Source organism: Pongo abelii, chromosome 18, assembly GCF_028885655.2.
Source record: "Pongo abelii isolate AG06213 chromosome 18, NHGRI_mPonAbe1-v2.0_pri, whole genome shotgun sequence".
Lineage (NCBI taxonomy): Eukaryota > Metazoa > Chordata > Mammalia > Primates > Hominidae > Pongo > Pongo abelii.
The window spans coordinates 33,407,582-33,433,777 of record NC_072003.2 but is presented as its reverse complement, the minus strand read 5'-3'; the positions used below and the strand labels follow the sequence as shown (position 1 = coordinate 33,433,777).

The window sequence follows — 26,196 nt, the reverse complement described above, 5'->3', positions numbered from 1 at the left end:
CAGGTTCAGGCCATTCTCCTGCCTCAGCCTCCCAAGTAGCTGGGACTACAGGCGCCTGCAACCACACCCAGCTAATTTTTGTATTTTTAGTAGAGACGGGGTTTCACCATGTTAACCAGGACGGTCTCGATCTCCTGACCTCGTGATCTGCCTGCCTCGGCCTCCCAAAGTGCTGGGATTACAGGCATGAGCCACCGTGCCCGGCTCCCGTTACCTTTTAAGCATTTTGTGGGGCAGGGGGAGATCTGTGCAGGGGGAAGCATATTACAGAAGTGAGAAACAAAGACAGTTATTCAATTGAGACATGCATTACATCATTTTTTACTTTTCAAGGAAAAACATGTTTTATGACTTCAGTGTATCTGCCTAGTGACCTTGCAGCTGCACAGCTAGAGAAACAGGGTCTTCACAATGCCTGGGAAGGAGAGAGAGATAAGGCTCACTAGCCACAGAAAAACAGGCAGTTAATTTTTAAAGGACTTCAGTTCTTTCTCTTCCTCAGGGTGAATTGGTTTTTCTTACATACAACTGAGTTTTTGCTTACACATTCTTTAATTTCTTTTAATTCCTGTTTCAACTCTCTCACCCAGACTGGAATACAGTGGCCCGATCTCAGCTCATCGCAACCTCTGCCTCCCAGGTTCAAGTGATTCTCCTACATCAGCCTCCTGAGTAGCTGGGATTGCAGGCATGCGCCACCATGCCTGGCTAATTTTTGTATTTTTAGTAAAGATGGGGTTTCACCATGTTGGTCAGACTGGTCTCGAACTCCTGACCTCAGGTGATTCACCCCCCTCAACTTCCAAAAGTGCTGGGATTACAGGCATGAGCCACTGCACCCGGCCACAATAAATGTTCTTGCTTGCAGTTTTATCATGGCCTTGGCAGGTTCAAGTTTGCTATTATGCTACCTAAAGATGTCAGGAAACACAGGAAATGTCTTGGCAGCCAGTTACTGGGGGTTTCCAGCGTTCCCGTGGAGAGGAGGGACTCACGGAGGGGACACTGGTGCTTTAGAACACATGTGCTGGAGGAACTCCCTTCTCTGTTCACATTTCACCTTCCTACATCCCCAGGGAGACCCTGCCTGGGTCAGGCAGCCCCACCCGACAAGGACCACCTGGATTACGCAGCTTTTCCCACAAAGCCCACCTCACCCAGTCAGCCATGGGCCATTTCCTTCAATGCATGCAGCTCAAGCTGGGGCAACTATACGCAGAAAGAACCTGTGGCAGCTTTGAAAGAAAGTTTCCTAATATAATTCCAACAAAAGGGAGCATACATTACTCAGCTCTGCAGGGAGACTAAAGCCAGCCCGGGTCCCGGAAGGCACAGGAGTGTTTGGACAGTGGCTTTGGCTGCAGGAGACGCCACAAGAGCCTTCCCTCCCTCCCTCCCACACGGAACAGCAGACTTGCAACACAGTCTAATGGCCCTCCTCGTCTTCCCTCACATGGGCATCTTCCCTCCTAAAATCTCTGCCCATTTAATCCTATCTTGGCATCTGCTTCTCAGAGTACCCATTTCCTCAGAAGGAGGCTTTGGGTCTCAGATACCACCATCCCTCCAGACACCCATGGCCTGTGTGTAGACAATTCAATGCCGTGGGCTACACATGGTGGAGGAGCTGCTGGGAGATCCGGAGAGGAGAGTAACTGATTCTTCCTGGAGGCCTAGAAGGTCAAGAGAGGACAGGAAATGGTGGTGTTTTGGGAGAGCCATGAAGGATAAGTGGGAGGGAACCGACATTCCTAAAAAAGAAGTGCAGGCGCCAGGCCCGACAGCTCATGCCTGTAATCCCAGCACTTTGGGAGGCTGAGGCAGGCAGATGGTTTGAGGTCAGGAGTTCGAGACCAGCCTAGCCAACATGGTAAAACCCCGCCTCTACTAAAAATAAAAATAAAAATGAAAAAATTAACCTGGCGTGGTGGTGGGTGCCTGTAATCCTAGCTACTGGGGAGGCTGAGGCAGGAGAATCACTTGAACATGGGAGGCAGAGGTTGTAGTGAGCTGAGATAGTACCATTGCACTCCAGCCTGGGGCGACAGAGCAAGACTCCATCTCAAAAAAAAAAAAAAGGAGGTGCAGAGACCCCAGCAGTTCAGTTCAGCATGGCAAGAGTGTAGACATGCACAGGGCGGTGGTCCAAGGTGAGGCTGGACACAGCCCACAGCCCACAGTCTACAGGGTGAGGAGCAACACGGGAGACCACAGGTCCCTCCCTCACTGTGACCAGTCCTTAGCCTGAGCAATGACAGAGAGTTCAGTGACAGTCAATGGACAGCAGCCTTTCCCCAACACTAGGATCCCGAAGAGCTTTTGTTATGTGGGTTTATCTTTCAATATTTGCCCTGTTAGATATTAAAACAGAGAATTTTTCTTTTTAAGATAAAGCTGGGGCTGGGCGTGGCAGTTCAAGCCTGTAATCCTAGTACTTTGGGAGGCCGAGGTGGGCAGATCACCTGAGGTCAGGAGTTCGAGACCAGGCTGGCCAACATAGTGAAACCCCCGTCCCCACTAGAAATGCAAAAATCAGCTAGGCGTAGTGTCACCCGCCTATAGTCCCAGCTACTCGGGAGGCTGAGGCAGGAGGATCACTTGAACCTGGGAGGCGGAGGTTGCAGTGAGCCGAGATCATGCCACTGCACTCCAACCTGGGTGACACAGTGAGACTCCGTCTCAAAAAATAATAATAAAATAAAAGATGAAGCTGGGCTGCGCTCAGTGGCTCACACCTGTAATCCCAACACTTTGGGAAGCCGAGATGGGAGGATCGCTTGAGGCCAGGCGCTCGAGACCAGCATGGGCAACATAGTGAGACCTCATCTCTACCAAAATACAAAAAATAAAAAATAGTCAGGCACGGTGGTGGGTGCCTGCCATCCTAGCTACTCAGGAGGCTGGAGTGGGAGGATCATGTGAGCCCAGGAGGACAAGGCTGCAGTGAGCCACAATCACACCATTGCACTCCAGCCTGTGCGACACAGCAAGACCTTGTCTCAAAAAAAAAAAATTGTTTTTTAATTAAAAACAGATGAGGCTGGAAGGCCAGCCTGTAATCCCAGCACTTTGGGAGGCCAAGATGGGTGGATCACCTGAGGTCGGGAGTTCGAGACCAGCCTGGCGGGCACCTGTAATCCCAGCTACTCGGGAGGCTGAGGCAGGAGAATCCCTTGAACCTAGGAGGCGGAGGTTACAGTGATCACACCACTGCACTCTAACCTGGGCGACAGAGGGAGACTCTGTCTCAAACAAAACAAACAAACAAACAAACAAAAAACATGGCAGAACAGCTCACATGCTAAGCCAAAGACTGGGGGCTTTATCCTGTAGGCAAGAGGCAGTTGTTGAAAGTTTTGAGCAACTGAGTCCCGTGACCACATTTGCATTTTTGGAAACATTACCGAGTCAAGATTGAAGGCTAGAGGGCAATCAGGAGGACTTGCAGTAGGTCATGTGTCTTTTCATGCAGATTTAATGAGGAAGGAGTCAGAATATAACAGTTTTATTAATGGTGTTGGATTTTACAACCAAATAATCCCTTTACTATATTGTTTTATTTTCTAACATGAAAGAACTTCTACCGTTAATCCTCTCTTCTGTCTCCTGAAGCCAGGGCTCCACAGGCCTTCCTCTGGGAGACACACCCAGGTGTGCCGCCTTCCCCTGCCAGATCCTCAGGCCTTTCTTACCCAACTCACAACTTCCCTTTCACCCTTAGTCCCATACCCACCATCTCCCGAGAAAACCTCTGCAATGGGCTGCCAGGGCCCCAGGCCCTTCCACCCATCCCACCAGCACACCCTCCCTGTGAAAATGAGTGACCCCAGGCCAGCGTCTTCCCTCAAGAGAGAAGCCTGTCTGGATCCCCAAAGGCCTCTCCCTCCAGGGAAGAGGGACTCTCACTCTGGCCTCAGTGGTTACTCCAGAGCCCAAGAAATGCCCTGTGTGCTAAAACCAAAGAAGGTGTGAACCAGCAAGTAAGTGGGGAGTGGCCAGTTCTGGGACATCTAGTTGGGGGCCTTCTCTTCCCCATGAGCAGCAGGGAACAGTGTGACCTTGGCATCAGGCTGTTTCTCTTGGCTGGCTTCCTCAACGTTCAAGACGCTCGATAAACATATCCCAGAGGCAAAGCAAGTTAAGTCGAGGGTTGTTTATTCGCCTAGAATCAGCTCTGGCAGTTTTCCAAAGTCTTCTTTTTGTTGTTTTTCTGGTTTTTGTTGCAACAGGGTCTCGCTATGTTGCCCAGGCTGGTCTCAAACTCCTGGCCTCAAATGATCTTCCTGCCTCAAACTCCCAAAGTGTTGGGATTACAGGCATGAATACCCAGCCCTTAAATGTCTTTGCTTTGGTTTATGTTTGTTTGTTTCCTTCCACTCCTGGTGCAAACCTTACATGTTTTTGACTGGGGAAACATATTTTGGACCTATGCCTCTCCTTGATCTACACTGACAGTGAAGAGCCCAATGGGGTGTGCACTAGGTCAGGGCTTCCTGCAGCGTCAGCCCCTGTGGCCAGCAGCGTCACCTGGGAACCTGCTAGAAATGCACTTTTTTGGCAGGGTGTGGTGGCTCACACCTGTAATCCCAGCACTTGGAAGGCCAAGGCAGGAGGATCACTTGAGGCCAAGAGTTCAAGATCAGCCTGGGCAACATAACGAGACACCATTTCTACAAAAACTAAATTAAAAAAAAAAGAGCATTTTCAGCCAGATGCAGTGGCTCATGTCTGTAATCTCAGCACTATGGGAGGCCAAGGCGGGTGAATCACTTGAGGTCAGGAGTTCGAGACCAGCTTGGCCAACATAATGAAACCCCTACTAAAAATAAAAAAATAAAAATAAATAGCCAGGTGTGGTGGCAGGCATCTGTAGTCCCAACTACTTGGGAGGCTGAGGCATGAGAATTGCTTGAACCCTGGAGGCAGAGGTTGCAGTGAGCCGAGATGGCGCCACTGCACTCTAGCCTTGGGTGACAGAGCAAGACTCCGTCTCAAAAAAAAAAAAAAAAAAAAAAAGAAATGAGCATTTTTGACCTGTCCAACCTACTAAATCAGAAACTTGGCACCCTATGCTTTAACAAGTCATGGTTAAGAGCTTTAAAAAGGTGATTTTAATGCATGCCTAAGATGGAGAACTAAGTGGAAGGCCTTTGGGTAAGGTGAATCTGGAGCGGGGGACCCAAGGCCTAAGGAGGAGGGGAGTGTGAGGCAGAAGGAGTCCCGTACTCTACAGGTTCTCAAGCTACTCCCATCAATCCCCCAACCTGGCCCTGTCCCTCCCTTGCTCAACCTTAGTTTCTTCCTGGAATTCTCAGGCCTCCTGGTTCCCAAATTCTGATTTCCCCACTGACCTGACTCCAGATCTCCCTACCCCATGGGGTCTTGTCCCCAGCGTCACCCCAACCCCTCACAAGCAGTCCCCAGGTCATGCCAACCCCCACACTTTTTTTTTTTTTTTTTTTGAGACAGAGTCTTACTCTTGTCACCCAGGCTACAGTGCAGTGCCACAATGTCCGCTCACTGCAACCTCCACCTCCTGGGTTCAAGCAATTATCCTGCCTCAGCCTCCCAAGTAAAAGTAACTGGGATTACAGGCGTATGCCACCGCGCCCAGCTAATTGTTGTATTTTTAGTAGAGAGGAGTTTCACCATGTTGGCCAGGCTGGTCTTGAACTCCTGACCTCAGGTGATCCACCCGCCTCGGTCTCCCAAAGTGCTGGGATTACAGGCATGAGCCACCACGCCAGTCCTACCCCCACGCTTGTCAGTATTCTGGGCGATCCCCCAGTTCCCAGCCCCCTGGGCCCTGGCAACCCGCTCCCCACCCTTCTCCTGTCAGACCCGACCAAGGAGACCTAAGCTTCAACACAGGCCCCTGCGCCCCTCCCCGACCCGTCCGGCGACTCAGGCCTCGGCGCCTTCGGGACCCACGAGCAGCAGCGGCTGGGCATTCTTGCCCTTGTCGTGCCAGCACACGTCGAAGAAGGGGTACACGGGCCGGGGCAGGCGCTCGTGGAAGGCAAAAAGCGGCACGAGCGCGTCGGCGTCGCTGGCATCGTAGAAGGAGAGGACGCCGTCGCCGAAGCTCAGGTAAAGGCCAATGCGCGTGGGCCGCCTCTCGGGGCTGCGCAGAGCGCGCGGCTCCTTGGCCTCAACGTGCGCCTCCAGGAACTTGCCCTCGCGCAGCCCCAGCAGCCACAGGCCCTGCGAGGGCACCGCGTGCAGGCGCCCGCGGCGGGGGGCCTCGGCCGCGATCACGCCCAGCGCCCAGCGCGGCTTGTCGCCAACCTCCACCTCCCAGTAGTGCTCGCCCTCAGAGAGCTGCTGGTGCGCCACCACCGCCACCGCCTTGTCGAACTGGCGCGGGTCCTCCCCGGCCGGCGGCGCCTTCTGCTCGGAGCACTCCACGCGGCGGCCAGAGGAAGACACCACCAGGCTCGGGTGCGCAGAGCTCGGGTCAAAGGTCAGCTCCTCCAGCGCTGTCAGAGAGAACACAGTCAGAAAACCCTAGGTTTCTGCCTCGCTGGGGTCTTCTCCCAACCAATTACAAGCCAGCTTTGTCTCCCCTAATCCTCTTGGCATCTCTGCTCACTGGGCTTGGGCCACAAGACCACACCTGGCTCAACTTCAGTTTGCCCAGCTGTGAGATGAGTCCATGATTGCTTCCCTCTAGGGTTGCAGGCAGGCCTGCATTTTCTTTTTGTTTTTGTTGTTGTTATTGTTGCTTTTTGTTTTTGTTTTTGTTTTTTTGAGGCAGGGTCTCACTCTGTCGCCCAGGCTGGAGCACAGGTGCAACCTTGGCTCACTGCAACTTCCAACTCCCAGGCTCAAGCAATCTTCCCATCTCCCATCTCCCAAGTAGCTGGGACTACAGGCACATGCCACCACACCTGGCTAATTTTTTAAAGTTTTTGTAGAGACAGGGGTTCTCACTATGTTGCCCAGGCTGGTCTCCAACTCCTGGGCTCAAGTGATCCTCCCACCTCGGCCTCCCAAAGTTCTGGGATTACAAGCGTGAGCCACTGAGCCTGGCCAACAGGACTAAATTGATACAAGGCATGGGACTCACCATCTGAGGCCCAGACAAGGCCCAAGGCCCAAGGCCCGAGGTCAAGGAGACCGATCTTCACATCAGCCTAGACCCAGTCTCTGAGCCTTAGTTTTATCTTGAATAAAATGAGGCTGTCTGCATTCCCACCTCTGCTGAGGCAGGAAGGGCTGCCCCAGCAATGTGTATGTCCCAGAGCTCTGTAACCTGCATCATCCAGCTCTTGGGGGGAGGAACTGAGCCCTTGGGCCTCCCCAGCCACAGGCTGCCAGAGTCACTCTCTGACCCAGGCCAGTCCCCAGGGTTCCAGGAGCTCTGCAGAGCCTCAGTCCCCAATTGGCAGGATTTATCATCTCCACTGTCCATAGAGGGGCAGAGACTGACCAAGGATCACACAGCAAGTCAGTGGCTCAGACCCAGGCCCCAGTGTCCCGTGCCGCCAACAGCAGCAGCATCTTCATGTCAGTCACCCACTGCAAACCCCATGCTCTCAAAGGCCCTCCTCCCAACACAGGTTAGAGGACTGCAGCGGCAGTCCAGAGGCAAAGGGGCAATGGGTACTTCCTTCAGTGGCCTCCCCGGTTGGGACAGGGAGGCCTCTCCAGGGCGGCTAGGGCCTCCCATCAACTGCCCGGTCACACACAAACCTGAGCCAGTCCCTCCCGGTACCTGGCATCAGAGCCCGGAACATCTTCCTCCACACCTGGAATTTGAAGTCATCTGAGATAATTGGCAGCTGGATGTCCAGACGGGCGGGTGGGGGAGACTCTGCCAGGATCTTCTGCAGCCTGGGGGTGGGGAGGGGAAGGGGAGGCATGTGTGAGAGAGGAGGACAAGGGCTGGGGGGATTCCAGGATCTCCCCACATCGCACCCCTGCTTAAAACTCTTCCTTTGGAGTTCTGGTTTGGGAAGATGAGAAAATTCTGGAGATAAACACTGGTGATGGTTGTACAATGTGAATGTACTTAGCACCACTGAATTTTAAATGCACACTTAAAAATGCTTAAAATGAGCGAGGTAGAGTGTAGTCCCAGCTGCTCAGGGAAGCTGACTCAGGAGGCTCATTGGAGCTCAGAAATTTGAGTCTAGTCTGGGCAACATAGCAAGATCCTGTCTTAAAAAAAAAAAAAGAAGCTTAAAATTGTCAATGTTATGTTACATATATTTTACCACTGTTTATTTGGTTTTGGTCTTTTTTTTTTTTTTGAGATTGAGTCTGGCTCTATCACCCAGACTGGGGTGTAGTGGCATGATCTTGGCTCACTGCAGCCTCTGCCTCCCCAGTTCAAGCAATTCTCCTGCCTCAGCCACCCAAGTAGCTGGGATTATAGGCGCCTGCCACCATATCTGGCTAATTTTTGTGTTTTTAGTAGAGATGAGGTTTTGCCATGTTGGCCAGGCTGGTCTCGAACTCCTGACCTCAGGTGATCCACCCGCCTCAGCCTCCCAAAGTGCTTGGATGACAGGCGTGAGCCACCACACCTGGCCTAACTACATTTTCTTTTAATCCTTATGTTGGGATAAGGTCCAAGCCTCTCAGCTTTGCCAGGGTGCACACACCTACCACCCCAGCTTCCTCTTCCCTCCCACTCACCAGCCCTCTCACTGGCTATCCCCTCTCCCAGCAGTGCCCTTCTCCCAGCAACACCCTTCTCCCAGCAACGCCCTTCTCCCCGCAATGCCCTTCTCCCTGCAATGCCCTTCTTCTCCCCACAATGCCCTTCTCTCTGCAATGCCCTTCTTCTCCCAGCAATACCCTTCTCCCCGCAATGCCCTTCTCCCAGCAATGCCCTTCTCCCCGCAATGCCCTTCTTCTCCCAGCAACACCTTTCTCCCTGCAATGCCCTTCTCCCAGCAATGCCCTTCTCCCCACAATGCCCTTCTCCCCAGCAACGCCCTTCTCCCTACAGTGCCCTTCTCCCAGCAATGCCCTTCTCCCTGCAATGCCCTTCTCCCCATAATGCCCTTCTCCCAGCAATGCCCTTCTCCCCACAATGCCCTTCTTCTCCCAGCAATGCCCTTCTTCTCCCAGCAATGCCCTTCTCCCAGCAATGCCCTTCTTCTCCCAGCAATGCCCTTCTCCCAGCAATGCCCTTCTCCCAGCAGTGCCTTTCTCCCCGCAATGCCCTTCTCCCCATAATGCCCTTCTCCCAGCAATGCCCTTCTTCTCCCAGCAATGTCCTTCTCCCAGCAACGCCGTTCTTCTCTTAGCAATGCCCTTCTCCCCGCAATGCCTTTCTCCTCGCAATGCCCTTCTTCTCCCAGCGCTTTGCCTAGCCAATTCCTGTTCATCCCTCCAGGACCCAACTCAAATATTCACTCCATCCCTGGCCACCCCTTTCCCTCAACGGCCACACTGAGCGCACAGTGACGCCTGTGTCCCCACCCACATGTGTCTCACGGCACCAATCTAGGAGGTCCCTGAGTGAAAGGATCCTTCCAGATCATTTCTGTCTACAACCTTGTGTTCAGGCAGGGGTGGGGCAGCAGACTGAATTGCGGGTGTGCAGGCACAATAGTGAGTGGAGAGTGAACCGGCTGGTGTCCCTAGAAGACTGGGACAAGTCGGGCAAAGGGACAGGGCCAGGTTGCTCTCACCTGCTGGTCACCAGGCAGTATTTCTAGAGAGAGAGAAAAAGAGAATGGTGGTGAAGCCAATGGTGAGGACACTGGAGACTTTTGAGGATGGGGTAGACAACTAGGAATGCTGAGTGCAATGTCAGGAAGAATCAGAAAAGCTAAAAGAGGCCGGACGAGGTGGCTCATGCCTGTAATCTCAACACTTTGGGAAGCCAAGGTGGGTGGATTGCTTGAGGCCAGGAGTTTGAGACCAGCCTGGCCAACATGGTGAAACCCATCTCTACTAAAATTACAAAAAAATTAGCTGGGCATGGTGGCAGCCACCTGTAATCCCAGCTACTCAGGAGGCTGAGCCAGGAAAATCACTTGAACCCGGGAGAAGGAGGTTGCAGTGAGCCGAGGTCATGCCACTGAACTCCAGCCTGGGCAACAGAGCAAAGCCCTGTCTCAAAAAAAAAAAAAAAAAAAAAAAAAAGGCAAAAGAGACCTAGAACTCAAGGCCACCCCTACCCCTTCACTTTTATGTGGATTACAAAAAGGTATCTTCGCCTCCAAGAAACTCTGATTCCACCTGTTAGAAAACTGTCCTAATAGGCCGGGTGCGGTGGCTCACGCCTATAATCCCAGCACTTTGGGAGGCCAAGGCAGGCAGATTGCTTGAGCCCAGGCATTTGAGACCAGTCTCGGCAACATAATGAGACACCCATGTCTACTAAAAATACAAAAATTAGCCAGGCATGGTGGTAAGCGCCTATAGTCCCAGCTATGGGAGGCTGAGATTGGAGGATTGCTTGAGCCTACAAAGTCAAGGCTGCAGTGAGCTATGATCATGCCACTGCACTCCAGCCTGGGTGACAGAGTGAGACCCTGCCTTTAAAAAAAAGACCGGGCATGGTGGCTCACGCCTGTAATCCCAGCACTTTGGGAGGCCAAGACGGGTGGATCACGAGGTCAGGAGATCAAGACCATCCTGGCTAACACGGTGAAACCCTGTCTCTACTGAAAAATAGAAAAAATTAGCCAGGCGTGGTGGCGGGTGCCTGTAGTCCCAGCTACTCGGGAAGCTGAGGTAGAAGAATGGCATGAACCCAGGAGGTGGAGGTTGCAGTGAGCCAAGATCCTGCCACTGCACTCCAGCCTGGGCAACAGAGCGAGACTCCGTCTCAAAAAAAAAAAAAAAAGAGTGTCCTAATAAATATATAAACCTACAATGTCTACGATATGAATAGTGCTCACTTAATACAATGTCCTTATGCAGTGCTCAACCTAAACAACCATACAGCAGTCCTGAGGCCTGCCCCTCCCGGCTGTGTGCTGCTGGCTTATCCCTGCCCCTCTCTGGGCCTATCTGACAATGGGATGAGGTCTCTGGGCACTGAGCAGGGGGCTGAGGCAGGGAGGGGAGGTCACCCAGTGCTCACCATGAGGAACTCAGTCTGCGGCTTGTCCGCCACCTCCTCCAGCACCTTCTCCATCTGCCGCAGCTGCTCCAGGTAAGAGTTCAGGCTCCCCAGCTCCCGGCGCAAGGCGACCCCTGCCTCACCCCGCACACGCTCTGCCTCGCGGTCCAAGGAGCCCTCCAGTGCAGCCAGGAACACCCGCATCTTGCCCAGCTGCTCCCCCACGGCCCCCCGAAACTGACGCACTGTCTCCTGCAGGGATGGGGCAGTGATCGAAGGGATAAAGGCTCTTGGCTGGAGACCCCTAGCCTGGCCCCCAGCCCCCAGACATGGCCCTGTGAAGTCCTCACCTCCACCTCCACCAGCTGATGCTCCAGCACAGCCACACTCTTCTCCTTGCGCATGCATGCCTCCTGCAGCTGCAGTTTCTGCTGTGGCAGCTGTGTCTGGGGGGCGAGGCATGGAGAAGTGATGGGGATGCCACCCACCCAAAACCCATACCTCCCATCCTAAACCTGCCCTCTGTGGCTCAACCTCAATGCCAGCTCCTCCTCCAGCCATCTTCCCATCCCCAAACCCACTTACATGCCTCCCAGCCCCAGCCAGTGCTACTCCTGAGGTCTGAATGCTTCCCCTGCCCCTTGTCTATTTTGGTGCGGTTTTTTATTTATTTATTTTGGTGTTTTGTTTTGAGACAGGGTCTCACACTGTTGCCCTGGCTGGAGCAGTGGCATGATCACAGTTAACTACAGCCTCCACTTCCCAGGCTTAATTGACCCTCTCACTTCAGTCTCCCAAGTAGGCGGAACTATAGGCACACACCACCATGCCCAGCAAATTTTCTGATTCTTTTTTTTTTTCTTTTTTGAGATGGAGTCTCGCTCTGTCACCCAGGCTGCAGTGCAGTGGCACAATCTCAGCTCACTGCAACCTCCGCCTCCTGGGTTCAAGCAGTTCTCCTGCCTCAGCCTCCCAAGTAGCTGGGACTAATTTTGGTGCACCACCACACCTGGCTAATTTTGGTATTTTTAGTAGAGACAGGGTTTCACCACATTGGCCAGGCTGGTCTCAAACTTCTGACCTCAGGTGATCCACCCACCTCGGCCTCCCAAAGTGCTGGGATTACAGACATGAGCCACCATGCCTGGCCATGATTTTTTAAAATATTTTGGTAGAGACAATCTCACTATATTGCCCAGACTGGTCTCCAACTCCTGGCCTCAAGCAATCCTCCCACCTCAGCCTCCCAGCGTGCTGGGATTACAGGCATGAACGGCCACACCCCCAGCCCCTTGTCTGTTTTGTTGACCCCTCCCTGGCCTTGCCTTCCCTGATCCCCTCTGCTCAGCAGTCAGCCCCATAGCACAGGTCTTTGCGAGGATGACAAACATCAATGTGGTTTGGTCTCTCCCACCAGACAGGCAGGCACAGAGCTTGGCACACAACAGACCTCAGGGGGTACATGAAGGATATATGAAAGAAGAAAGGCAACCTACCCCTACTCCTGAGCTTCCTCTCTTACTTAAAAGCAGAACATCAGCCTCAGTCAGCCCGCCTTCCTGACCCCCAAGTCAGCCCGCCTGCCTGACCCCCAAGTCGGCCCGCCTGCCTGACCCCCAAGTCGGCCCGCCTGCCTGACCCCCCAAGTCGGCCCGCCTGCCGACCCCCAAGTCGGCCCGCCTGCCTGACCCCCAAAAGTCAGCCCGCCTGCCTGACCCCCAAGTCGGCCCGCCTGCCTGACCCCCCAAGTCGGCCCGCCTGCCTGACCCCCAAGTCGGCCTGTACACGCATGGGCTTGGAGTAGGGGGCAGGAAATTTAATTAAAATGTCCCCTGCTGGCCGGGCGCGGTGGCTCACACCTGTAATCCCAGCACTTTGGGAGGCCGAGGCGGGTGGATCATGAGGTCAGGAGCTCAAGGCCAGCCAGACTAAGATGGTGAAACCCCGTTTCTACTAAAAATACAAAAATTAGCCGGGCGCGGTGGCAAGTGCCTGTAATCCCAGCTACTGGGGAGGCTGAGGCAGGAGAATCTCTTGAACCAGGGAGGCGGAGGTTGCAGTGAGCCAAGAATGTGCCACTGCACTCTAGCCTGGGCGACAGAGCAAGACTGCGTTTCAAAAAAAAAAAAAAAATGTCCCCTGCACAGACCAACCAAACACTCTGTGGTCTAGATCTCACCCAAGACCTCAAATGCAAATATGCAAATATAGGAGAGCTCCCAATACTCTCGCCAAAGCCACTTTTTTTTTTTTTTTTTTTTTTTTTTGAGACAGGATTGCCTAGGCTGGAGTGCAGTGGCAGAATCACAACTCGAACTCCTAGGTTCAAGCAATCCTTTTGCTTCAGCCTCCCGAGTAGCTGGCACTACAAGCATGAGCAACCATGCCAGGCTACAAAGCCACTTCTTTGCTGGGAGGTGCCTGGCCATGGAATCAGTTCCATTCCTGCCTCAATGACTTGCAACCTGTTTCCTCCTCTGCAGATTGGGAAGAGCAATCCCCACCTCAACAATTTGGCGCCCCCACTCTCCCAGGGGAAACTGGGGGACCCTCTAGGCGGTGTTTGCAGAGTCCCCTCCCAGCAGGAGCCACAGGGTTGAATACGAGCTGCCAGATCAGTCTCCTCCCCGGGACATCCCCGGGGGCGGCAGCTCCACCTGCTGCAGGAAAGGTAGGACCTGATGGCTCCAGGCCCTCGGTGGCTCAGAGGCGCAGGGCTGAGCCATGGGAACGAAGCGCGAGGCCATCCTGAAGGTGCTGGAGAACCCGACCCCGGAGGAGCTCAAGAAGTTCAAGATAAAGCTGGGGATGGTGCCGCTGAGCGAGGGCTTTGAGCGCATCCCGCGGGGCGCGCTCGGGCAGCTAGATATCGTGGACCTCACCGACAAGCTGGTCGCCTCCTACTACGAGGACTACGCAGCCGAGCTCGTCGTGGCCGTGCTGCGCGACATGCGCATGCTGAAGGAGGCCGCACGGCTGCAGCGGGCCGCGTGACGGCCACTCTGAGCTGGTACGTGATCTCGGGACCCAACCCCGCTTCCTCGCCAAGGACCCAGGCGTCAGGTCCCGCCCAGAGCCTTCCTGTTCCCCTCCTCCTTCAGGGTCCCTCCTGGGGTCCTCCCTCAGACCTCAGGTCAGCCCCTCCCGGCGGCGAAGGGCTGGGCTGCCGCGAACCCCGGTGGGCTGCATCTCGCCCCACTGCCCCCTTCCAGGCTCATGGGCTGCCTGGGCCCTGTTCCGTTTCATGGATTCTGTGCTCTCTTCGCAGATAAAGACGGGCAAGGTTGGGCGAGGTTGGGGTCTTTTTTTTTTTTTTTTAGCAGCAGTAAGATTTATTGCAAAGAGCAAAAGGGATCCGAGTGGGTTGCCCTGAGGTTGGGGTCTTAAGCACAGGTGTGCTGGGATGGGAGGGCTCCCGGGAGGAGGCTCCTGCCCTGAGCTAGGAGACCACCAGCTAGGACTGGGCTGAACTGGGCCAGGCAGGACTGAGAGGCTGGGTCCCTGGGAAGTCTGGGGGCCTCGAATACCAGCGAAAGGACTGTGGTCTACTCCCTCCAGGAGGCGGGCCAAGGGAAGGAGTAGTGCAACGCCTGTGAAGCCAGCCCCGCGCGCGCACCAGTCGCGTAAGACAACAGCAGTGTCTCCACCTCGGGGACCAAGGACGCCTCCGTGCCTCCAGACCCCGCCTCCTCCATCCCCTGCACCTGTCATTTATTCTTCCACTGCCCAATAAATAATCATGGCAGACTTTCCTGGGGCTGCGCGCACACGTGCCCGCCGATAGCTATACGTGTGTGCTTTTGCCACACGTATGACACGCACTGGCCAGTGTGCGTTCGTCTCTATTTGCCTCTGTCTGGGTGTCTCTTCTGGGTACCTCAGGACGCACACAACTGCGTGTGGGCTCCCAAGGCGTTGGGACTTCCAGCTCCACCCAGAGAAACATCCTGGACGGGGCTCTCGGTGCCACCCTGGGCCCGCGCACATAAGTGCAGATCCCGGCTACCTAGCCCTTCCAGTCTCCCTTCTGGTGAGGCCCCGCCTGGGGACCGTCAGGCCAGCCCAAGTTCCGCAGCTTCAGGGGTGCGTGGGCCTCCGCTGAGCACAACGGGACAGCCCCGCCCCGGCCGCCTGGCTCGGTCCGGAACGCCGCGCCTCCAGTCCAAAGTGGGCCAGAGCCGAGCAGGGAGCCAGCCCGACCGGCCCACCGGGTGCAGGAATGCGCGCGTGGGCCCCAGGGGCTGGTCAGTCCCTGCTCCTCCTGGCTCCGCCCGGCCCATCAGACCCGCCCTGGGGCTCCGCCCGCCCATCTCCAGGTCCCTCTAGGGACTAAGGCCGGGAAACCTAGGTTTGCTCAGCGCCCTTCTCGCCAGGCTCCATCCCTGCGCGGCTTTCCTCTGCCAGCCCCGCCTTCAGCTCCTCAGACCCTCTTTCTGGCTGCTTCGCCCCGCCCCCGCTCCCCGCAACTCCAGGAGCTCGTGAGCCTCTCTAGAGACTCAGAATCCAAATCAGTGCAGCGACCTCCCCATCGGCCAGGCCCCGCGCCATCGAACAACCCCTCCGACCACGATGCGCACGGATCCCGCACCTTGAGGCGTGCGTGGGCCTCGGCGGCGGGCAGGAGGCGATGACCGCGGTGGGAGCCGAGTGAAGCGCACACTCCGCACACCAGCGCGCGGTCCTGCTCGCAGTAGATGCTCAGCGGGTCCAGGTGCTCCTCGCAGTGGCCCTGCGGCACCTGGGCCAGCCCCTCCACCAGGCGCGCCAGCTGCAGGTTGGTGCTGAGTGCCTGCGGCCGCGTGGGGGCCTGGCAGCAGGGGCAGAGAACGGTGCCATCCGCCGCCGGCTCCCCGGCCACGCGGCCCAGGCAGGCGCGGCAGAAACTGTGGCCGCACTCGGCTGTCACGGGAGCGTCGAACAGCTGCAGGCACAGCGGGCAGGACAGCTCCTGGTGCAGGAGGCCGGGCGCAGCCGACATGGCGGGCCTGGGTGGAGGAGGAGTAGGTTAGGGGGACCCCGCGGCGCCGTGCTCCCGGCCCAGCCCTAGCCCAGGCCGGGCCCGCCGCCCCGCAGGGAGAAGCCCCAGCCTGTAATGACCTCACATCCTACACTGGATGGGACTCTGACGGCCAAGGGGGAAGAGGAACTCGGTCTCAGGCCCAAAAGCAGCCTCCACTGCAATTCTCAGCTCCAGCCCCAAAAATATACCCTATCAGTCAACCCCAGTTTCTGAACACAAGCCCAGATTCTAGCCCACTGTCCTTGCCCTCGCCTTAGCCCCAGGCCTCAGCCTCTGACCTTAGTCCCGGCCCCAAATTCTCCAGAGCCCCCACTCCGAGACTCCCCTCCCCCACTTTACCAAGATACCCAGACCTCCCCTCCCCCTCTCTCCAGCCCACGGGACTCACAGGTCTGGTTGGAGATCTTAGGCTGAAAGAGACTCGAAGGAGGACCAGGCAGGGTCGAGCCTAGCTGGACTGGGGTCAGGGCTGTGTCCAAGGATCTGCGACAAGCAGCAGGCTCCAAGCAAGGACAGGGACTCACAGGGGCAGCTGGCAGCGGACACCACGTGTGATGGGCACACAGTGCTCAGCGGAAGACCCTCCCAGACTGAGCCATGGCCCCAGGACTATATTTAGCTGCCCTGCCCAATCCCTCCCATCACTTCCGGAAACCGTTCTAAAAGTGAGGGCTGAGTAGTCCCTGGGCACACATCACATGCCAGGGCCACCTGTCTTGGCCCATCCACTGTTCTCTCCCCGGCCTGCCTGGAGCCAGAGCTCAGAGCCAGCAGGGTGACAGGGCCTTTCACACCATGGAAAAGACAGAAAATTGAAGGGGGTCTCCCCTTTCTCCCCCCACTCCCACCTCCACACTCTCCAGCTCCTTCCTCCTTGCTTGCAGCCCCTCCCCAGCCTGTCACCCACTCATTCCCCAAGTTTATGGCTGACCAAGGTCACCCTGGCAGGATTACCCCACCTGCAGGAGGGCAGGACCTCACCCCGCCCTGAAATGTTTTCTTCCTCCAGACCTGAGGGGAGGGTCTTTTCCACTTTGGTCTCTCTAGTACCCAGGACAAGCCCTAGGACAAAGTAGCCCTCTCTAAATGCTTGGAGAATGAATGATAGAGAGAGATTGAATAAGTGAATGAACTGAATCCAGAGCCTGCAGCCCAGAACTCAATTCTGCCCTGGTTCCTGTGTGTGTATCTTTCAAATCTCGGCTGAAATTTCATTTAAGTGGCGCTGGGATAACTGGCTAGCCTTATGCAAGAGAATGAAACTGGACCCCTACCTTTCACCATATAAAAAAACTACCTCAAGATGGGTTAAAGATTTAAATGTAAGGCTTCAAACCATAAAAATCGTAGAAGAAACCCCAGGAGAAATACCATTCTGGATATCAGCCTTGGTAAAGAATTCTTGACTAAGTCCTCAAAAGCAACAAAAACAAAAATTGTTAAGTGGGACCTCATTAAACTAAAGAGCTTCTGCACAGCAAAAGCAAAAGCAACTATCAACAGACAGACAACTGAAGAATGGAAGAAAGGCCAGGCGTGGTGGCTCACGTCTGTAATCCCAGCACTCTGGGAGGCCGAGGCGAGTGGAACATGAGGTCAGGAGATCAAGACCACAGTGAAACCCCGTCTCTACTAAAAATACAAAAAATTAGCTGGGCGCAGTGGTGGGCACCTGTAGTCCCAGCTACTCAGGAGGCTGAGGCAGGAGAATGGCGTGAACCCAGGAGGCAGAGCTTGCAATGAGCCGAGATCGCGCCACTGCACTCCAGCCTGGGGTACAGAGCGAGACTCCATCTCAAAAAAAAGAATGGAAGAAAATATTCACAAACTATGCATCCAACAAAGATCTATTATCCAGAATATATAAGGAAACTAAACATTTCAACAAGCAGAAAACAACCCCATTAAAAAGTTGGCAAGGGCCAGGCGCGATGGCTAACACCTGTAATCCCAGCACTTTGGGGGCCCAGGCGGGTGGATCACTTGAGGTCAGGAGTTTGAGACCAGCCTGGCCAACATGGTGAAACCTCGTCTCTATGAAAAATACAAAACTTAGCCGGGTGTGGTGGCAGGTACCTGTAATTCCAGCTACTTGGGAGGCTGAGGCAGGAGAATCGCTTGAACCCGAGAGGCAGAGGTTGCAGTGAACCGAGATCGCGGCATTGCACTCCAGCCTGGGTGACAAGAGCGAAACTCCGTCTCAAAAAAAATAGCTGGGCATGGTGAAGAACACCTGTAGTCCCAGCTACTTGGGAGGCTGAGATGGGAGGATTGCTTGAGCCTGGGAAGCAGAGGTTGCAGTGAGCCAAGATCATGCCATTGCACTCCAGCATGGGCAACAAGAGCAAAACTCCGTCTCAAAAAAAAAAAAATCAATAAATATTAAAAAAAAGAAAAGAAAGAAATTTCATCTAGAATAAAAACCAAAGTGCTAACTATGGCCCACAAAGCCCTATCTGCTATGACCCCATCAATCACTCTGACTCGTTTATCACCCCTTTCCCCATTGATCACTCGGCATCGGGGACTTTGCACTTACAGTCCTCTCTGCCTGGAACACTCTCCAACCTAGGTACTGCATGGCATCCTCTTTTTCCTCCCTCAGACTTTGCTCAATATCACCTTTCCAGCAAGTCCTCTCCCAATTCCCTGATTTTAAATCTCCTAACTCCCCAACATCTCACTGCCTGGCTTTCTTTTTCTCCATAACATTTATCAGCATCTGACATGCAATGCATTCTACATGTTTGCTGGTTTCTTGTCTGTCTCTTCCTACAGAATAGAAATTGTGTTTACTGCTTGTCTCCAGCTTAGACTAAAGTGTGTGACACACATTAGGCGCTCTACAGATACTAGGTGAATGAATAAACACGCAAATTCAGTCCCTCTCATTTGGCCTCTTGATCTTTCTCTTAGCTTCCCTCAAACCTTTTCCTGGTTTTACTCTTTCCTCTCTCAACTGCTGTCTCTCTCAGAATGAATTTTTGTTTCTGTTTCACTCTCTTAATCTCCCCTTTGGACTCTCCCTTTGCCCGTCTCTTAGGTTCTTAATTTTTTCTTTTTTTTTTTTTTTGAAATGGAGTCTTGCTCTGTCGCCCAGGCTGGAGTGCAGTGGTACGATCTCGGCTTACTGCAACCTCCACTTCCCAGGTTCAAGCGATTCTCCTGCCTCAGCCTCCTGAGTAGCTGGGATTATAGGCACATGCCACCACGCCCAGCTAATTTTTGTATTTTTAGTAGAGATGGGGTTTCACCATGTTGTCCAGGCTGGTCTCAAACTCCTGGCCTCAGGTTATCCACCCGCCTCAGCCTCCCAAAGTGCTGGGATTCCAGGCATGAGCCACCGTGCCTGACCGCTCATTCCTTCTTGCATGTTGCGTGGTAACAGCACGAACTTCTGCTGGCCTGCTTAGGAAGGTAGCTACTTCAGGCTGCCTGACACCTTGTTTAACCTAGGCCCTCGTTCTGGCTGTAACCATTTGGTTCTTTTAGGAGGAGAAAAGTTCTATTATTCTTTCGGATAAGAGCAATTACCTGTATAAATGACTGCAGATATAATTCTGAAATTATGATGTGAAAAGTCTCAGGAGCCTGGTGCTCTTTTTTTTCTTTTTTTTTTGAGACGGGAGTCTCGCTTTGTCGCCCAGGCTGGAATGCAGTGGTGAGATCTCGGCTCACTGCAAGCTCCACCTCCCGGGTTCACGCCATTCTCCTGCCTCAGCCTCCTGAGTAGCTGGGACTACAGGCGCCTGCCACCACGCCCAGCTAATTTTTTGTATTTTTAGTAGAGACAGGGTTTCACCATGTTGGCCAGGATGGTCTTGATCTCCTGACCTCGTGATTCGCCTGCCTCCGCCTCCCAAAGTGCTGGGATTACAGGCGTGAGCCACTGCGCCCAGCCAAACTGGCGCTCTTTACCGGCACACTGAGAAATCCAGGGGAGTTTTGTGTCCCCACCTTCTTTGTCCTTAAGTCTCTGAGGTCTCACTGTGTCGCCCAGGCTGGAGTGCAATGTTATAATCATGGCTCACTACAGCCTCGACCTCCCAGGCTAAAGTGATCCTCCCACCTCAGCCTCCCGAGTAACGGGGACTGCAGGCGTTCACCACCATGCCTGGCTAAAAGCCCCTGATTTCTTCTCTTCCATTCTGGATGGCTCAGACGCAGCCTTGTGTTAGCAATAGGAAGAGGGTTTGAAAGAGGGTATATCTGGAGCTGGTCTCTGAAACCGCAAGTTGCTCATGCTCAAAAACTCAACTTCCAGAACTTAAATCTCATCCGGAGTTTCCAATATTGCCAAGTTGGGACTGAAGGTCCTGCTGTCATCTATAGGAGTGGGTGTCTAAGACAGGTGGGTGATAGTCAACTCAGTCCTTCCCTGCAGATGGGCCAGGACTGGCCTCTGATCCACGGAAGGAACATTGATTGTCTTAAGCAGACTGAGAACAAGAAGAGGCAAGAAGCCACGTGCAGGGAAGGAGGGAGTGGTGAACCAGTGTGGCTAGCTCTACAAGGTCCCTCAGACCTAAAGAGCTAGGGACAGATTTCAGCTTGTCCTAAGGGAAAGCTTCCCAACAACTCAAGCAATGAGTGCCTTGGAAGGTGAGAGCTCCTGATTATTGGATACATGCAGAGAGAGGCCAGAAAGCCCCAGTCAGGGCTGCTACAGAAGCAAGTCCTGAATGCTGACTTTATGAGCTCATGCTGGGCACCCCTGGGAAAATCACCTGCCTCTCTGGGCCTCAGCACGTTCAGATACAACATAAGGATAAATAACATCATCCTGGCTGGGTGTGGTGGCTCACACCTGTAATCCCAGCACTTTGGGAGGCCAAGGTGGGAGGATCACTTGAGTCCAGAAGTTTGAGACCAACCTGGGCAACACAGCGAGACCCCCGTCTCTACCAAAAACAAACAAACAAAACAGTATGATGGCTCATGCCTGTAGTCCCATAGTCCCAGCTACTCCAAAGGCTGAGCCAGGAGAATTGCTTGAACTCTGTCTCAAAAAGAAAAGAAAAAAAAAAAAAACCATCCCGTAGAGTTGTCATGAGGATTAAACTAAAAAATATGCCACATAGGCTGGGCACGGTGGCTCACACCTGTAATCCCAGCTCTTTGGGAGGCCGAGGTGGGTGGATCACTTGAGGTCAGGAGTTCAAGACCAGCCTGACCAACATGGTGAAACCCCGTCTCCACTAAAATTATAAAATTAGCTGGGCATGGTGGCTGGTGCCTGTAACACCAGCTACTTGGGAGGCTGAGGCATGAGAATTGCTTGAACTCAGGAGGCGGAGGTTGCAGTGAGCTGAGATTAAGCCACTGAACTCCAGCCTGGGCAACAAGAACAAAACTCGGTCTCAAAAAAAGAAAGAAAGAAAGAAAAAGAAAAAAAATATGCCACATAAACAGGGACAGTGTGCTGACATCCAAGGGCTTAGGAAGCAGTGACTGTCACTACCAGGTTCCAGTCCTGACTAGAATTTCCCTGTTGTGTGACCTTGGGCAAGTCGCTTAACCTGATTTCCTCACCTATAAAATGATAATCATGTAAGGATTAGTATCAAGACTATGTATTTCTGTAAAGATGCAACAAGTAAATTGTTTTGTTTTTTGTTTGTTTGTTTTTTGAGATGGAGTCACTCTGTCACCCAGACTGGAGTGCAGTGGGGCCATCGCAACTCACTGCAATCTCCGTCTCCCAAGTTCAAGCGATTATTCCACCTCAGCCTCCCAAAGTGCTAGGATTACAGGCACACACCACCACACCCAGCTAATTTTTATGTTTTAGTCGAGATGGGGTTTCGCCATATTGCACAGGCTGGTCTCAAAATCCCAAGCTCAGGCAATCCACCCACCTCGGCCTCCCAAAGTGCTAGGATTACAGGTGTGAGCCACCATGCCCAGCTATTTTATTTTGTTTTGAAACAGAGTCTCACTCTTGTCTCACAGGCTGGAGTATAGTGCTTGAACCCCCTCCCGGGTTCAAGCAATTCTCCTGCCTCAGCCTCCCGAGTAGCTGGGATTACAGGCACCTGTCACCATGCCCAGATAATTTTTGTGTTTTTAGTAGAGACAGGGTTTCACCATATTGGCCAGGCTGGTCTCGAACTCCTGACCTCAGGTGATCCGCCCATCTCAGCCTCCCAAAGTGCTGAGATTGCAGGTGTGAGCCACTGCACCAGCTCTTCACCATTCTCAACTCATTGCAGCCTCATAACAACGCTTTCACTTTCCTACAGGGAGGCCATGGGGCACAGGGGCTAAGTGACTTGCCCAATGTCCTGGCAGTCTGTGGTCCTTCTTGCCCCAGGAGAAGCAATCTGGCTCCAGCGATCAAGGTGTTACTTTGTTGTGGGGGTGGGGGTCACACCCAGGAAGCAGGCATCCTAGTTCCACCAACCACTCTGGCTCCTGTCCAGGGGGGCAAGGGTGAGCCTGGGCTGAGAACTGGAGGCTCTTTCCTGCCAGGGGTCAAAACTCAGCTCTTGGAGCTTGCATCCAGAAAGAGGGGAGGGTCAGACCGGGCACGGTGGTTCACGCCTGTAATCCTGGCACTTTGGGAGGCTGAGGCAGGCAGATTGCTTGAGCCCAGGAGTTCAAGATCAGCCTGGGCAACATGGTGAAATCCCGTCTTTACAAAAAAAATACAAAAATTAGCCAGGTGTGGTGGCACGTGCCTATGGTCCCAGGTGCTTGGGAGGCAGAAATGGGAGGATCACTTGGGCTTGGGAAGTTGAGGCTACAGTGAGCCGAGAGGGTGCCATTACACTCCAGGCTGGGTGACAGAGCCTGACCCTGTCTCCAAAACAAAAGCAACAAAAGAATTTGCAGTCTGCTCACAGAGCACATGCACCTGCCAAAAGATGTCACTTGTTCTCACTGAGCTCCAACCTGAAACTGCTGCAGGAGGGAGGCTTCCAGTTCTCTGAGAGAAACGGCTGCATTTCCCCAGTCCCTTGTCCCTTGCCTCCCTGTGACATCTCACCGAAGTGCTAACACTTGCTCTGAGGTGATGGCAGGTGACAATCACAGCCAGGAGCTGCCACATCTCCAACTGAATGTGTATCAGTAGGACGTAACTGGGGTCAGATGCCAGGGGCAAGCTGGGCCCCAAAGGAAGGACCCTGGGTGGTGATGCTCAGAAATAAGGGGAGCTTCACCCCACGGGGACTCACATGCTCACCTCCTCTCTACCAAGAAGCTGAGTGTGAGGAGGAGAGAGGCATCACACACATGCACACACACACATACACACACTCCTGTAGGTGCATTTTCCTGCAGCCCCAAAGGTTCCATTGAAAGGCATCACATTTGTTTTACCTAAAGCAAAGGCCACCCCATCCAAACAAGGGCTCTGGAGATGCACGCAGGAGGCCACATGGCAAAGGTGGCCTGCTCTGCGTTGTGGGATTGAATCAGGCAATCATTTTTAAATGGATCAAACACTCAAAGCTCTTCCAATTCTACCAAAGTGAAAAGAGCAGGTTTCGATGATTCTAGATTCTAGGATTCTTGTGTCATTCTACAACGGCTTATCAAGGCTGGATCTGTGCCAAGCTCTGTGCTGGAATGTGACCTTGGACAAGTCCTTCCACCTCTCTGAACCTATCTTTTCATTCACAAAGTGGGGCCACGATTCCCTATCTCAAAGGGATTGCTATAAGGCTTAGAAATAATGCACGTGGGCTGGGCATGGTGGCTCACGCCGGTAATCCCAGTACCTGGGGGGCCAAGACAGGCAAGATTGCTTGAGCCAAGGGGTTCGAGACCAGTCTGGGCAACATGCCAAAACCCCGTCTCTACTAAAAATACAAAAGTTAGCTGGGCATGATGGCTCACGTCTGTCATCCCAGTTACTCAGGAAGCTGAAGCACGAGAATCACTTGAACCCATGAGGCAGAGGTTGCAGTAAGGGGACCACCGCACTCCAGCCTGGGTGACAGAGCAAGATTCTGTCTAAAAATATATATATTACAAAAATTGGCTGGGCATCGTGGCACACACCTGTAGTATCAGCTATTTGGGAGGCTGAGATGGGAGGATCGTTTAAGCCCAGGAGGTCAAGGCTGTAGTGAGCTATAATCATGCCATTGCACTCCAGCCTGGGCAACAGAGTGAGACTGTATCTCAAAAAAAAAAAAGAGAGAAAAAAAGAAAAAGAAAAAGAAAGGAAGAAAGGAAGGAAAGAAGGGAAGAAGGGAGGGAAAGGAAAGAAAGGAAAGAAGAAAGAAAGGAGGAGGAGGAAGGAAGGAAGGAAAGGAGGGAGGGAGGAAGAGGGGGAGGGAGAGAAGGAAGGAAGCAAAAGAAAAGAGAGGAAAGAAGGAAAAGAAAAGAGAGGAAAGAAGAAAGAGGAAGGAAGGAAAAGAAAAGAGAGGAAAGAAGAAAGAGGAAGGAAGGAAAAGAAAAGAGAGGAAAGAAGAAAGAGAGGAAGGAAGGAAAGAAGGAAAGGGAAGGGAGGAAGGAAGGAAAGAAGGAAAGGAGGGGGGAGGGAGGGAGAGAAGGAAGAAAGGAAAGAAAGAAAGAGAGAGAAAGGAAGGAAGGAAAGAAGGAAGGAAGGAAAGAAAAAGAAGATAGAAAAAGAAAGAAAGAAAAATAAAGAAAGAAAGAGGAGGGGAGGGGAGGGGAGGGAGGGAGGAAGGGAAGGAAGGAAGGAAGAAAGGGAAAGAAAGAGAGAGAAAGACAGGAAAGAGAGAAAGAAAGAAAGAAAGAAAGAAGGATGGATGGATGGAAGGAAGGAAGGAAGAAAGGAAGAGAGAAAAGAGAAAGAGGCCGAGTGTGGTGGCTCATGCCTGTAATCCCACTACTTTGGGAGGCAGAGGTGAGTGGATCACAAGGTCAAGAGATCAAGACCATCCTGGCCAGCATGGTGAAACCTTGTCTCTACTAAAAATACAAAAATTAGCTGGGTGTGGTGGCGCGCGCCTGTAGTCCCAGCTACTCGGGAGGCTGAGGCAGGAGAATCGCTTGAACCTAGGAGGTGGAGGTTGCAGTGAGCCGAGATCACGCCACTGCACTCCAGCCTGGCAACAGAGCAAGACTCCATCTCAAAAAAAAAAAAAAGAGCGAGAAAGGGAAAAAAAAAAGGAAAGAAGGAAAGGAGGGAAGGAAGGAAGGAGGCATGTGAAGGACTGCAGACTAAACGCTTATTTCTATTATTTATTAGAAGAGGTGACTCCTAGGTTGGGTGTGTTGGCTCACACCTGTAATCCCAGTGCTTTGGGAGGCCAAGGCAGGAGGATTGCTGAGCCCAGGTGTTGGAGATCAGCCTGGGCAACATAGCAAGACCCCATCTCTATAAAAAAATTTAAAAATTAGCTGAGCGTGGTGGCATGCACCCGTAGTTCCAGCTACACAGGAAGCTGAGGTGGGAGGATCGCTTGAACCCAGGAGTTCGAGGCTACAGTGAGCTATGATTGCGCACTGCACTCCAGCCTGGGCAACAGAGTGAGACCTCATCTCTAAAATAAAAGCAGAAAAGAAACAGTGATGCCTGATGAATGTCAGAAGACAGGCGGGAACTCACCAAGTAGACCAGGAGGAAAAAAAGGCCAAGCAGAGAGCAGCTCCCACAGGGGCAGAGGTTCACAGATCAGCAAGCTGGAAGGGGCAGCTGAAGAGGTTGGCAAGGACCTTGAAGTCCAAGCCAAGGGCTTGGGACTTGAGTTTGAGAGCACTGGGGAGTCATGGGGGGGTCTCTGAGCCAGGCAGGCGCAGGATCATATGTGTGGGTTAGGAAGATGTATCCTTCTGGCCACAGTGCACAAAACGAAATGGAGATTCTGGAAGGATAAAGGCCAGTGAGAAGGCATGATAAACATCCATGAGCCAAGGAACACTGGCTGTTGGACCACAAGTGCCACCCATGGTGAGGATGTTGGCACACAGCTTACCCCAGCCTACATGCTACAAGGATGGGGAGCAAGGCCAGGCACGGTGGCTCACACCTGTAATCCTAGCATGTTGGGAGGCCAAGGCAGGAGGATTGCTGAGCCCAGGAGTTTGAGACCAGCCTGAACAACATAGGGAAACCCATTCTCTATAAAAATTTAAAAAACTTGCCAGGCATGGTGGCACAACTGTAGTCGCAGGTACTCGGGAGGCCGAGGTGAGAGAATTGCTTGAGCCCAGGAGTTCGAGGCTGCAG

The 26,196-nt window shown here is 53.2% G+C and overlaps 2 protein-coding genes across 2 annotated transcripts; one reads left to right on the top strand and one right to left on the bottom strand.

The window, feature by feature from the left end:
• Positions 1-5,869: 5,869 nt before the first annotated feature.
• TRIM72 (tripartite motif containing 72) lies at positions 5,870-16,024 on the bottom strand. The gene is made up of 6 exons (XM_002826375.3): positions 15,618-16,024; positions 11,380-11,475; positions 11,051-11,281; positions 9,648-9,670; positions 7,718-7,836; positions 5,870-6,479 (listed from the first exon to the last, which is right to left on the bottom strand). The coding sequence occupies exons 1-6, from the start codon at positions 16,005-16,007 to the stop codon at positions 5,905-5,907; spliced, it is 1,434 nt and encodes a 477-aa protein (XP_002826421.1). The 5' UTR covers positions 16,008-16,024; the 3' UTR covers positions 5,870-5,904.
• Positions 6,194-14,780, top strand: PYDC1 (pyrin domain containing 1). The gene is made up of 3 exons (XM_002826378.3): positions 6,194-6,463; positions 13,513-14,039; positions 14,588-14,780. The coding sequence occupies exon 2, from the start codon at positions 13,754-13,756 to the stop codon at positions 14,021-14,023; it is 270 nt and encodes an 89-aa protein (XP_002826424.1). The 5' UTR covers positions 6,194-6,463; positions 13,513-13,753; the 3' UTR covers positions 14,024-14,039; positions 14,588-14,780.
• Positions 16,025-26,196: the final 10,172 nt, after the last annotated feature.